The sequence below is a fragment of the Pristiophorus japonicus genome, chromosome 3 (genome assembly GCF_044704955.1).
Source record: "Pristiophorus japonicus isolate sPriJap1 chromosome 3, sPriJap1.hap1, whole genome shotgun sequence".
Taxonomy (NCBI): domain Eukaryota; kingdom Metazoa; phylum Chordata; class Chondrichthyes; family Pristiophoridae; genus Pristiophorus; species Pristiophorus japonicus.
Window position 1 is genome coordinate 162715690 of NC_091979.1, and position 13617 is coordinate 162729306.

General features: G+C 45.2%; 1 protein-coding gene across 1 annotated transcript; it reads right to left on the minus strand.

Annotated features, from left to right (window-relative positions):
- Positions 1–772: 772 nt before the first annotated feature.
- Positions 773–12968, minus strand: LOC139254594 (gamma-crystallin S-1-like). Its single transcript, XM_070873748.1, has 4 exons — positions 12841–12968; positions 3788–3885; positions 1931–2208; positions 773–1048 (listed from the first exon to the last, which is right to left on the minus strand). Exons 1-4 carry the CDS (start codon positions 12966–12968, stop codon positions 773–775), a joined length of 780 nt encoding a protein of 259 aa, XP_070729849.1.
- Positions 12969–13617: the final 649 nt, after the last annotated feature.

A 13617-nucleotide genomic window follows, 5' to 3' on the forward strand; every position in this document is an offset into this window, starting at 1 on the left:
TTGAGTGTTTCCTGCATATTGTGTTTATATTTCAGATTATCAGCATTCACATTTTCCCACCGTCATTTTCCTGTCTGCAAGATTGCCGGAAGGTAAGTACTCCAATAAGTACTCTGGAAATACTTTTCCTTCTGTCTTTTGAGTTGTACAACCGATTTAAAGTAAAGACCACAAGTGAGTGTACAAACATAGCATTGAATCAAATGCGGTTTCTGCATTTCAACATCGAGCAATGGATCGATTCTTCACTGAGGTGGTGAACATTGTAAGTGGATTCCAATATTTTTGGTCCCTGATGTGTTTTTCAATGTTTTTACTTTAAAAAGGACTTACATTCTCTTGGGGTTGTGGGCAAGAGTGAAGCTGGACTAAATCCTGTTGATATTTTTACATTAACTAATCCTGACTTTTACTCCAGCTTCCCCTCAGTCAAGTGAAATGATAGAAATGACCACCTTCGATTACATTCATGGGACAAGCAGTCCTCATTCATAGTGACTGAAAGGTTGATTCTCATTGTCATGAAGTCAGTATATTGAATTGTCAATAACATGGACAACATTAATTCCTAAATGTGCATCAATTGATTTGAAATATATTCATTCGCTGAGAGAAAACAGCTAAAATGCTCAGCATGAGACTCCAACTCTGAGATTTCTATGATTTCCACCACAATCCAAAAACAAATGAATAAAGATGTCTGTCAAGTATAGGAGATTTTATTATTTTCGAGAGTACTTCAGAAAAAAAATAATGATTTTTCAAGAACAATCTAGAAGTCCCTCATTCGCCTGAAAGATCCGACAGTTGAGTTGTAGCCACCCCAGTCACTGAATCTCCTGTATTCACCGGGTCTCATGAAGTACTGGCGACCTCTGTAGTTGGGTTGTTCATAGAAGTTCCAGTAACCGTCCATCACATTGCAGGAGTGAATGTCACGGTAACGGAAACGATCGTAGACAGATGGACAGTCATCCATGAATTCCATCATCTGTCCTCCAAAGTCAGGCCTCTCGTAGATCCTCATTCTGTAGTTTCCACCTCGGTACTGGAATAGAAATAAAATCATTAGTTTGATGAAGCTATAAATCTAGAAGGAAGCATACTTTGGCTTGCAGATGATGTTTGTGAACAGCAATAGATAGTTCAGTAACATGTATTGGACGAGCTGATCAGCTGCTAACTGACATCATCATGTGGCTCTTGTGTAAATTGTTGCAGAAAAGCCAGAGAAATGTACCAGCAAATTCAGGACTGATTCTTGTAATAAAGAGCTCTCGGGTTGAGAACAATTTTCAAAAGGCTCCATATGTTGATTAATGAGAGACATTTCGCAACATCCATTGATCCAGTTGACGACATTCCTGGCTTGTTACTAGAATGCAGCTTCTGTGTACCTTGATAGTGAAATTTTATAACAACAAATTGGGACTGATTCGACTTCACCCATATAGGCAGTCAAAGTTTGATTGAAGTGTTGTTTGAACTGAAGTTTCAATAAGGGTGATGCTTAACACAGGTTTCTCTTTGTTTAATTTGTTGAACTAGATCAGGCGAATGACACCTCACAATTTCTTAGTCGCACCGCAATGAGCTTTTTACATTCAAAATACGGAATCCAACAATTTGCTTTTTAGTTCTAAATACTCAACTAATATTACAATTGAATCATCAGCATAAGCTGCAGACCAGTTCACAAATCCTATGGTCATTGAATTCTCTTTGAATTGTAGAAGAACGATGCTATATTTCTTTGCTGTTGTTACAAAAATAAAGTCCAAAATCTGGAGTACACACAAAGCCACAATAAATGTGAAAAGCAGATAAATGTTCTGACAAATGACTCCCAGGAACCCAGCTGCTCAACATGGTATTCATTTACTAGACCTCAATTGGTTTAGAATGCATTAACCATCAAATGATAACTTACGTGTGGGTAGGTACGACATGACCTGATGTTGTCATTGAATCCCATCCAGCGTTGGTAGTCAGGATATTCTCCCCTGCTCAGAACATACTGGTATCCCATGTAATTGGGTTTCTCATACCCCACCCACCAGTCACTCTCCACACGGATGGAGTTACAGCGGCTAAAGTAAGGGGACAGGTCAGCACAGTCAGTATTGCACTCGTAGTGCCGACCCTGGAAGTTCCTGTCCTCGTAAAAGATGATCTGTGGAAAGATAGAGGTTTGTAAATTAATAATTTCTCAAACTAGGAGATACTGAATGAAGCATTCTAATACAATGTGTAATATCTGAGATGTCCTTGCCTTTCCCATTTTGAGCTCACAGTTAGCTTAGTAACTGACTGAATGTTTCACTGTTTCACACAGCTTGGTATTTATACACTGGGCAGAAAGGCCTCTCTGGGCTGTACTTTTGTTATTCTAATGATTCAGGACTGAAAATCAGCAAAAATCGACAATACGTTCCATTTATTGTAGAAAAACACCTGAAAGTCTCCTGATGTGTCATTGATTCTTTCCCTTTTGCCGTCATGTCACTTTAATTGTTGTTTGAACATAACAGTTCTGGAACAGTCACAGCTCTAAAATCACACAGTTCTGTTCCAAATTGTTTGGTGTTTTCCTCCTCCACACTCATCTCCAACAACATGTGCGAGGAGCTCGTGGATTTCTTTGTCACTAAAATTGAGAAGATAGGTTCAGCTGCATCTCCCATTTCCCTCCCTCCCCCAACTCTCTGGACCAAACTTTGACTAAGGTTTCCCCCTACCTTATCCCTGCACTCACATTTTCTCTCGTTTCTCCTCTACCTGCTCTCATGCTCTCTCCAAACTCAGTTTGTCTATGAGATCCACATACTGCTCCCTTGACCCTATTCCCACCAAACTGTGACCACCCAACTTCCCGTCCTGGCCCCAATGGTAGCTGATATTTTTAGTGGTTCTCTCTCCTCAGATACTGTCCTCCTCCCCTTCAAATCTTCTGTCATCACCTTGCTCCTCAAAAATTCCACCCTTGACCCCTCTGCCCGTGTAAATTACCAACCCACCTCCAACCTCACTTTCCCCTCCAATGTCTTTGAATGTGCTGTTGCTTCCCAAATCCATGCCCACCTTTCCTGGAACTCACCAGAAAATCACCTGCAATGGCTTCTCATCCCGCCCCGCTCCTTTACCTGTGATGTCCCCCAATGATCTATCCTTGGTGCCCTCCTCCATCTCATCTACATGCGGCCACTCAGCGACATCTTGTGAAAACACAAAATCATGTCCCACATGTACACTGACAGCACTCTCCCTCTTCCTCACCACCACTTCTCTTGACCCGTTCTTCGGTCCCTGCCACCAACTCCATCCCTCTCCCTGGCAACCCTATGAGGCTGAACCTTGTTCACAACCTTGGTTTTGCAAGATGAGCATCTGACCACATAACCGTTGCATCCGAAGACCACCTACTTTCACCTTGGTAACCTCATCCCAATTCTGCTCCTGTCACAGTTGATCTACTGCTGAAACCTTCATGCATGCTTTTGTTATCTCTCGACTTATTCCAATGCACTCCTGGCTGGCCTCCATTCATCCACTCTTCATAAACGTAATGAGTAATGAGGCAGATTTAGTTAACAACTTAACTGTATGTGAGCTTTTATCCAATAGCGACCATAACATGATCAGGTTCAACGTAATATTTGAAAGGGAGAAATGCAAGTCAGCTGCCAAGGCCACAATTTCCCCTACCTTGCGGGTCCGGTACAACCGTGGTCATTGGTGGCTCCTAACCTCGCTGCTGGCTCCAGCCCGCTGTGTAAAATGATTTTACCCTGATTGGGCCTGTTAAGCCCGGCCAGCGTGTTTGCCAGCCAATTGAAGGAAGCGGGTCTGATGACATAATTTGATGACGTGTCATCAACCGATTTCCTTAAAGGAAGCATGCACAAATTTATTTTGACATTTGTGCTGTCAGTGTTCTACAGCATTGAGGTGTTGCACACACTGACAAGTACTGCACAGAGGTGCACGACTGCACCCAGGTTCTCCCATGACTCCTTCCTTAAGCATATGGAGGGAGTCACAGCATGCACGGAGGTTCTCTTCCCTTCCAATGGGCGGAAGTGACCTCCGCAGAGACCAATGCAGCCTGGTTGCACATTGCACAGGAGGGCACAAGCAGGGATGTCATCAGGTGGACCATGCTGCAGTAGCGCAAACCTTTTAATGATCTCAATAGATCACGAAATGGTACCGCAAAGCTGCACTCAATCTCATCCTGCTGTGCCACTCATCACATTCCCATCACTCTGCCTTCCCTACCCTACTCCTGCACATTCTTACTCACACCAACTTACCTTACACCTCCACCCATCCCTCTCTCTCTCTAGCCAACCCTCACATGCCCTCATCCTAGTGGAATCATACCAATAACAACACAAGGGTAACCATTTGGATCTTTTATCAAATGTAAAGTTTCTGTTAATATGGTGTGAAACATAAAAATCTTTATTTTCAACACATTCTGGTCTTGGACATATTTGTGTGCACCTTTGGAAGATGCCATTGAGTTGCAGTGAATGGTGAGACATAACGGTTACCCCTGCAATGGTGATGAGTGTGAAAGGAAGATTTGGGATCATTTATGGTGTTGGTGAGGGGTGATGACAACCTGGCGGATCATGTGGCAGCCATATGGGTGTTCAGCATTAAGTTAACTAAATCTGGCCATGATGAGACTATCCTCCTGGGCACAATATGCTCATCTGCTGATGCCCTCTGTCCTGTGCAGCAATGATTGTGCAGCAGATTGGTGTTGTTGTTGGTGCTGCTGGTGTGCCTGGTTCTGCTGGTGTTGGGGCTCATCATGGTGAAAGTCTGAGGGGCAAGATGAGAGAGTATAAATGGCACCCATGTTGATGGAATAAATGACAGATGAAGTAGAGATGACATAATGACAGAAAGAAAGATTTACATTTATCATCATCCATCATAAGTGGTCCCTCGAACGAGGATGACTTGCTTCCACAGCAAAAGGGACGAGTTCACAGATGTTTCAATGAAGGACCCAATGTTCCAGTCCTGAACTCCAATCGAAGAAATAGAAGATGCCTGGATTTTTTTAACGTGTGGTGACCGTTGCACATCAGCCACCACACAGGCCTGACAGAGCTAGGTCTTTATTCAGTAGCAAGTACTGTGAACAAAGTGATGTTGTCTTCGAATCGTAACATACAGGGCAGGTCATACATACCTGCAACTGCACGTCCACAGATGACTCAGAGTCCACCATCAAGGGTGATGAATGCTAGGCCATTAACACCTTGTTGCCGCTGCGGGGATGATCATCGTTTGCAAGGGCTGTGGAACAATGGGACACCTCCAACGAGTGTGCAGGCAAGCTGCAAAGCCTGTTAAACCTGCAAACCACCATGTTGCAGAGGAGGACAGATCCATGGAGAATCACGACGAACCAGAGCCTCAGACCGAGGAGGCAGAGGTACATGGGGTGCACACATTCACCACGAATTGTCCCCCGATAATGCTGAATGTTGAACTAAATAGACTCCCGGTGTCAATGGAGCTTGACACAGTCATGAACCAGTCCATCATGGGCAAAAAGATTTTCGAAAGGTTGTGGTGCAACAAGGCCTCAAGGCCAGTCTTAACTCCAGTTTGCACGAAACTAAGAACTTACACGAAAGAACTGATACCTGTAATCGGCAGTGCTACCGTAAAGGTCTCCTACGATGGAGCGGTGCACAAGCTACCACTCTGGGGCGTACTGGCGATGGTTCCACACTGCTTGGCAAGAGCTGGGTGAGAAAGATATGCTGGAACTGGGACGACATCCGAGCACTATCGCCCGCTGACGCCACTTCATGTGCCCAAGTCTGAAATAAATTTCCTTCGCTGTTTGAACCAGGCATCGGGAAATTACAAGGAGCAAAAGTGCAGATCCACCTAATTCCAGGGGCGTGACCCATCCATCACAAGGCGAGAGCAGTACCATACATGATGAGAGAAAGAGTCGAGATCGAGCTAGACCGGCTGCAACGGGAGGCCATCATTTCACCGATTGAGTTCAGCGAGTGGGCCAGTCCTATTGTCCCAGTCCTCAAGGGAGACGGCACCGTCAGAATCTGTGGTGATTACAAAGTAACTAACAATCATTTCTCCCTGCAGGACCAATACCCACTACCAAAGGCCTACGACCTCTTTGCAACGTTGGCGGGAGGAAAGACGTTCACGAAGCTGGATCTGACTTCAGCCTAAATGAAGCAGGAACTGGAGGAATCATCGAAGGCCCTCACCTGCATCAACACACAAAAAGGTCTTTTTGTTTATAACAGATGCCCATTTGGAATCCGATCAGCGGCGGCGATATTCCAGACAAACATGGAAAGTTTACTGAATTCGGTCCTGGACACTGTGGTCTTCCAGGATGACATCTTGGTCACAGGTCGGAACACAGTCGAGCACCTGCAGAACCTGGAGGAGGTTGTTAGTCGAATCAACCGCGTGGGGCTCAGGTTAAAACGCTCAAAGTGCATTTTCCTGGTGCCTGAAGTGGAGTTCTTAGGAAGGAGGATTGCGGCGGACGGCATCAGGCCCACCAACGTGAAGACGGAGGCAATCGAGAACGCACCGAGGCCACAGAACATGACAGAGCTGCGGTAGTTTCTGGGACTCTTGAACAACTTTGGTAACTTCTTACTGGGTCTCAGCACACAGTTAGAACCACTACATGTCTTACTATGAAAAGGGGGTGAATAGGTTTGGTGTAAAAGCCAAGAAAATGTCTTTGTAAAAGTGAGAAAATTGTTATGCTCAAACAAATTGCTTGTGTTGTATGATCCATGTAAGCGTTTGGTACTAACATGTGATGCGTCGTCATATGGCGTCGGGTGTGTATTGCAACAAGCTAATGATTCTGGGAAATTGCAACTGGTTGCTTGTGCATCCAGGAGTCTGTCTAAGTCTAAGAGAGCCTACAGCATGATTGAAAAAGAAGCGTTAGCGTGTGTGTCTATGGGGTAAAGAAAATGCATCAATACCTGTTTGGGCTAAAATTCGAATTGGAAACTGACCATAAGCCACTTATATCCCTGTTTTCCGAGAGTAAAGCGATAAATACCAACGCATCGGCCCACATCCACGTTGTCTGCATATAACTACACCATCCACCATAGGCCAGGCACATAAAACTGCGCCAATGCTCTCAGTAGGCTGCCATTGCCCACCACGGGGGTGGAAATGGAGCAGCTCGCAGATCTAACTATGGTTATGGAAGCATTTGAGAGTGAGCAATCACCCATCATTGCCTGGCAGATCAAAACCTGGACAAGCCAGGACCCTTTATTATCTCCAGTCAAAACCTGTGTGCTTCACGGGAGCTGGTCCAGTGTCCCAGTGGAAATGCAAGAAGAGATAAAGCCGTTCCAGCGACGCAAAGATGAAATGTCTTTCCAGGCAGACTGCCTTCTGTGGGGCAATCGAGTAGTAGTCCCCAAGAAGGGCAGAGACACCTTCATCAATGACCTCCACAGTACCCGCCCAGGCATCATAATGATGAAAGCGATAGCCAGATCCCACGTGTGGTGGCCGGGTAGTGATGTGGACTTAGAGTCCTGCGTTCACAGATGGAATACATGCTCGCAGTTGAGCAATGTGCCCAGAGTGGCGCCGCTAAGTTTATGGTCTTGGCCCTCCAAACCGTGGTCTAGGGTGCACATCGACTATGCAGGCCCGTTCTTGGGTAAAATGTTCCATGTGGTTGTAGACACGTACTCCAATGGATTGTGAGATAATGTCGGCTAGCACGTCCGCTGCCACTACTGAAAGCCTGCCGGCCATGTTTGCCACACACGGCCTACCCGATGTCCTGGTGAGCAACAACGGGCCATGTTTTACCAGTGCTGAGTTCAAAGAATTCATGACCTGAACCCGGATCAAACATATCACTTCTGCCCCGTTTAAACTAGCATCCAATGGTCAGGCAGAGAGAGCAGTGCAAACCATCAAGCAAGGCTTGAAGAGGGTAACTGAAGGTTCATTGCAGACTCACTTATTCTGAGTCCTGCTTAGCTACCGCACGAGACCCCACTCACTCACTGGGATCCCATCTGCTGAACTGTTCATGAAAAGAGCACTTAAGACAAGGCTCTCGTTAGTTCATCCTGATCTACATGAACAGGTAGAGAGCAGGCGGCTTCAACAAAGTGCATATCATGATAGCGCAAATGTGTCACGTGAGATTGAAATCAATGTTCCTGTATTTATATTAAATTATGGACAAGGTCCCAAGTGGCTTCCCGGCACTGTCATGGCCAAAGAGGGGAGCAGGGTGTTTCGGGTCAAACTTTCAAATGGACTCATTCACCAGAAACACTTGGAGCAAATCAAACTCAGATTCACAGACTATCCAGAGCAACTCACCTTGGACCCCCAACATACACACCAGTGGAAACCAGCACCACGGTTGACCACGAAGCAGAACCCATCATCCACAGCAGCTCAGCAGGACCCAACACACCAGGCAGCCCAGCAAGGCCTTGCACAGCAGCCTAGCGAGGGCCCAACAAATGATTCAACAACACCAGCTTTCACACCGAGATGATCAACCACGACAAGAAGGGCTCCAGATCGATTCATATTGTAAATAGTTACACTATTGACTTTGGCGGGGGAGTATTGTTATATATGTGGACTTATATTTACTCTGTACAGTCACCAGAGGGCTCATCCCCTGGAGTCCCAAGGGATCTCATAATCCCTTGGGAGCACGGGTATTTAAGGAGGCTTCACAGGAGAGGCACTCTGGAGACCTGCAATAAAAGACTAAAGTCACACTTTACTTTGAGCTCACAGTGTTCAGTCTGACTCTTTCTCCATACACTACAATTTCCCTGTCATAAATCCATGCTGACTTGGACTGATCCTGTCACTGCTTTCCAAATGCACTGCTATTTCATCTTTAATAATTGATTCCAAAATCTTCCCCACTACCGATGTCAGGCTAACCGGTCAATAATTTCCCGTTTTCTCTCTCCCTCCTTTTTTAAAAAGTGGTGTTACATTAGCTACCCTCCAGTCCACAGGAACTGATCCAGAGTCAATAGACTGTTGGAAAATGATCATCAATGCATCCACTATTTCTAGGGCCACTTCCTTAAGTACTCTGGGATGCAGACTATCAGGCCCTGGGGATTTATCGGCCTTCAATCCCATCAATTTCTCTAACACAATTTCCCGACTAATAAGGATTTCGTTCAGTTCCTCCTTCTCACTAGATCCTCTGCCTCCTAGTATTTCCGGACGTTATTCGAGTCTTCCTTCGTGAAGACAGAACTAAAGTACTTGTTCAATTGGTCTGCCATTTCTTTGTTCCCCAATATCAATTCACCTGATTCAGACTGCAAGGGAGCTGCGTTTGTCTTCACTAATCTCTTTCTCTTCACATATCTATAGACGCTTTTGAAGTCAGTTTTTATGTTCCCAGCATTTTCCTCTCATACTCTATTTTCCCCCTCCTAATTCAACACTTTGTCCTCCTCTGCTGGGTTCTAAATTTCTCCCAGTCCTCAGGTTTGCTGCTTTTTCAAGCCAATTTATATGCCTCTTGCTTGGATTTAACATTATCTTTAATTTCCCTTGTTAGCCACGGTTGAGTCACCTTCCCCGTTTTATTTTTACTCCAGACTCCAGACAGGGATGTACAATTGTTGAAGTTCATCCATGTGATATTTAAATGTCTGCCATTGCCTATCCACCGTCACCCCTTTAAGTATCATTCGCTAGTCCATTCTAGCCGATTCACATCTCATACCATCAAAGTTACATTTCCTTAAGTTCAGGACCCTAGTCTCTGAATTAACTGTGTCACTCTCCATCTTAATAAAGAATTCTACCATATTATGGTCACTCTTCCCCAAGGGGCCTCGCACAACAAGATTGTTAATTAGTCCTTTCTCATTACACATCACCCAATCTAGGATGGCCAGCCCTCTACTTGGTTCCTCGACATATTGGTCTAGAAAACCATCGTATTGCTACCAGTTTGGTTTGCCCAATCTATATGTTGATTAAAGTCGCACATGATAACTGCTGTACCTTTATTGCACACATCCCTAATTTCTTGTTTGATGCTGTTTGATGCAACCTCACTTCTACTGTTTTGTGGTCTGTACATAACTCCCACTAGCGTTTTCTGCTCTTTAGTATTCCACAGCTCTACCCATACAGATTCCATATCATCCAAGCCAATGTCCTTTCTTACTATTGCATTAATTTCCTCCTTAACCAGCATCGCTACCCCACCTCCTTTTCCTTTCTGTCTATCCTTCCTGAATGTTGAATACCCCTGCATGTTGAGTTCCCTGCCTTGGTCACCCTGGAGCCATGTCTCCGTAATTCAATTATATCATTGTCGTTAATAGCTGCCTGCACAGTTAATTCATCCACTTTATTACGAATACTCCTCGCATTGATGCAAAGAGCCTTCAGGCTTGTCTTTTTAACACACTTTGTCTCTTTAGAATTTTACTGTAATGTGGCCCTTTTTGATTTTTGCCTTGGGTTTCTCTGCCCTCCACTTTTACTTTACTTCTTTCTATCTTTTGCTTCTGCCCCCATTCTACTTCTCTCTGTCTCCCTGCATTGGTTGGGTCGGGTCCGCAAAGTCAGAGGCGTCAGGGGAAAGGCACGTGGGAGCGATATTACAGCGATATTACAGCGGGTTCCTGACCTTCTGTCAAAAATAACAACTTTCCCATCCGACCCATCACCAATCTCTCACACTAAATTCCGGGAAATTCCGGACCGATCCACGTAAGTAGCTATTAGGGCAGATGACCAAAAGATTGGTGAAAGAGTTAGCTTTTAAGGAGTGTCTTGAAGCAGGAAATTGAGTAGGATGAAGGTGAGTATGGCTTTGTTCTAATGTTTCCTGATCTTATGAGATAATTGAAACATTTGTGGCACTGCACCTAGGTCCTCCTGACCACATCCTGCTTGTGATCTCCTCTGCAATCTGCAACCAGGCTGTGTTGATCTCCTTGTGCAGTCATTGTCGGTGTTTGCCGCATTCCTACGCTGTAGTGCATTGACAGCACTATGTTAGATTAAACTTCAAATCTAATGATCCCATCTGAAAATGCATCATGAATGGCGTCACCAGACGCGATCCATCTCATTGGGCTGCATAACGCACTGGGTAGGCTTAATACGCACCATTGAGGTAAGTTCATTTTCAACAGCAGGATGGAGCCAGCAGCTGGGTCGCAACTCCTCCACAGACACCGCCTGCACCGGACCCGCCAAGGTGTCAATTCTTGTTTGATAATGCTTCTGTGAAGCGCCTTGGTAACTTTTACCACATTAAAGGCATGATAGAAATATAAGTTGTTGTTGTTTTTGTTGTGTAACTGCCAGGTTCTGCACTCAAACTGGCCATGGTGAAGACATACATATCTAAAGCATGTTCCTTCAGTATGGCCTTGTACACATCTGGTTGACTTTAGTTTCCAGATTGTGCCAGTGCCCCCACTCAAAATCCTTCATGCAATGATGTCATGGCAGGCATCAATCGCAGATCCAACAGCAAGCGGTGGGCCAGTCAAGTATGATGCTTAACAGGTACTTTAAAAGTATTTAAAAGTATTTTACCAAGTTTTTGATGAGTTTGCCATCCCCCCGGGAACACGCCAGGTAAGTGTATTGGGTTTTCCGTGACTTTCCATTACTTTGACTAGTTGACAGCTGCAAAAGTGGTATAAAAGCTACCATTTCACAGCTGTTCACTTTCCAATCTCAGAGGCTGAAGCCTTCAGGATTTGGAAGACACTTTTGAGCTGTATGCAATTTGAAAGTGTTTGCAGTGAACTCTCTATCCACTGTCACCTCCTTGGAGCAACCTCTCTCACCATTGACAGATCGCTTTTGTCATCTCAACCTCAGCTGCCATCTATTCCATCAGTATTGGCACCCTTGAAAACAATTCACCTTGGTCCTCAGAATCCCACCACGCTCAGCCCCAACACCAACATCACCAGGCACACCAGAATCACCAACAACACCAACCTTCTCCGCAATCACCTGATGCTGCACAGGACACAGGGCTTAAGCACCCGACTATATTGCTGCCTGACACACCAGGAATGGCCTCACCATGGCCATATTTACTTCACGTTACACAGAACACCCTGACTACCACATGATGCACCAGGTTGGCACATCCCTGCAATGCCCAAGCCATTACTTTCGCACTCATGACTATTGTGGGGTTTACTCTTATGTCTCACTATTCACTACAACTCACCAAGCCATTTCCAAAGGTGCACATAAATCTGTCCAAAAACGCAAAGTTTTTAAATTAAAGATTTCAATGTTTGACAACACATCAACTTCACATGAACATTGGCTAAAGGACCCAAGTGCCTACTCTTGTGTGTTGTTAGTTAGTATGATTGGATGAGGATGAGTGTGAGGGGTGGCTAGTGAGATGGAGATGTGATAATGTAGTTAGAGAGAGAACGATGGCTGGAGGTGCAAGGTAAGTTGGTGTGAGTAAGAATGTGAAGGCATAGTGTAGAGAAGGCAGAGTGATGGGGCTTTGATGAGTGGCACAGCAGGACAAGGGTGAGTGTAGTTTTGCAGTAATGTTTCATGATCCACAGAGATCATTGAAAGATTTGAGCCACTGCAGCCTGGTCTTCTTGAAGACATCCCTGTTTGTGCCCTTCTGTGCAATGTGTAACCAGGCTGCATTGGTGGCCTGGGGAGATCTCCTCCGTCCATTGGAAGAGAAGAGGACCTCCCTTTGTGCTGTGACTCCATCCATAAACATCTGAAGTGAGTGATGGGAGACCCTGGGCACAACCCTACACTTCTGCAGAGCTTGTCAGTGCTTGCAGCATCTCAATGCCGCAGAACACCTTCAGAATAACAGTCAAAATGAATGTAGCCACGGTCCCTTTAAGGAAATCGGCTGATGACGCGTCATCAAATGACATAATCAGATCTATTTCCTGTTAATTGGCCAGGAACCTCGCAGGGCGGGCTTAATGTTAAGTATCGAATAACTCCACAAGGCTAAGTGCGGTGAGCTAGTTCAGGCATGACTTTACTCCAGTTTATTTACTCTCAAAGTGAGGATTCAACATGGCTGCCAACATTAAATACACGGCTTGCACGTGTCTGCCAGTGACCATTAGGACTCCGACAGTCGCGCCCTCCAGTGGCAGGTAAAACCCAGTTAACATACATAACATCATTCTCCCCAAAGTCCTTGGTACAGGTTGTATTCACAAGTTGAGACCGTCTGGTGCCTTCCGCTCCCTTGTTGATCTTCTCAGTTCGAAGCCAAGCTTGGGTGAGTTAATAGGACCATTGCTGCATTGCAGAGCAGTCGGTCTGACAGGACTGTCGGGGATGATCGGTTCATCTTCGTGAATGACACAAGGGTCAACTGATGGTTGGATGTGCGTTGGTTGGTCGATGATGATGTCATCTTCAATTTGTTATGGGTTGTCTGTGAATCACAGTTTGGTTTGGTCAATGTGCCTCTTGCACGTTTGGCCATTTAACAGTTTGACTACAAATACCCTGTTCCCCTCCTTGGCCAAAACCGTGCCAGCAACCCACTTTGGACCATGACCATAA

Bases quoted from the DNA above. Each gene is read 5' to 3' on its own strand.
- LOC139254594 (XM_070873748.1), bottom strand. From the start codon at position 12,968: ATGTCATTTGATGACGCGTCATCAGCCGATTTCCTTAAAGGGACCGTG. The intron at 3,886-12,840 runs GTAGGGTTGTGC...GCTTCCTTTAAG, and splicing joins CTGACAAGCTCTGCAGAAGT to GAAATCGGTTGATGACACGT. The intron at 1,049-1,930 runs GTAAGTTATCAT...TTTCTATTCCAG, and splicing joins CATGTCGTACCTACCCACAC to TACCGAGGTGGAAACTACAG.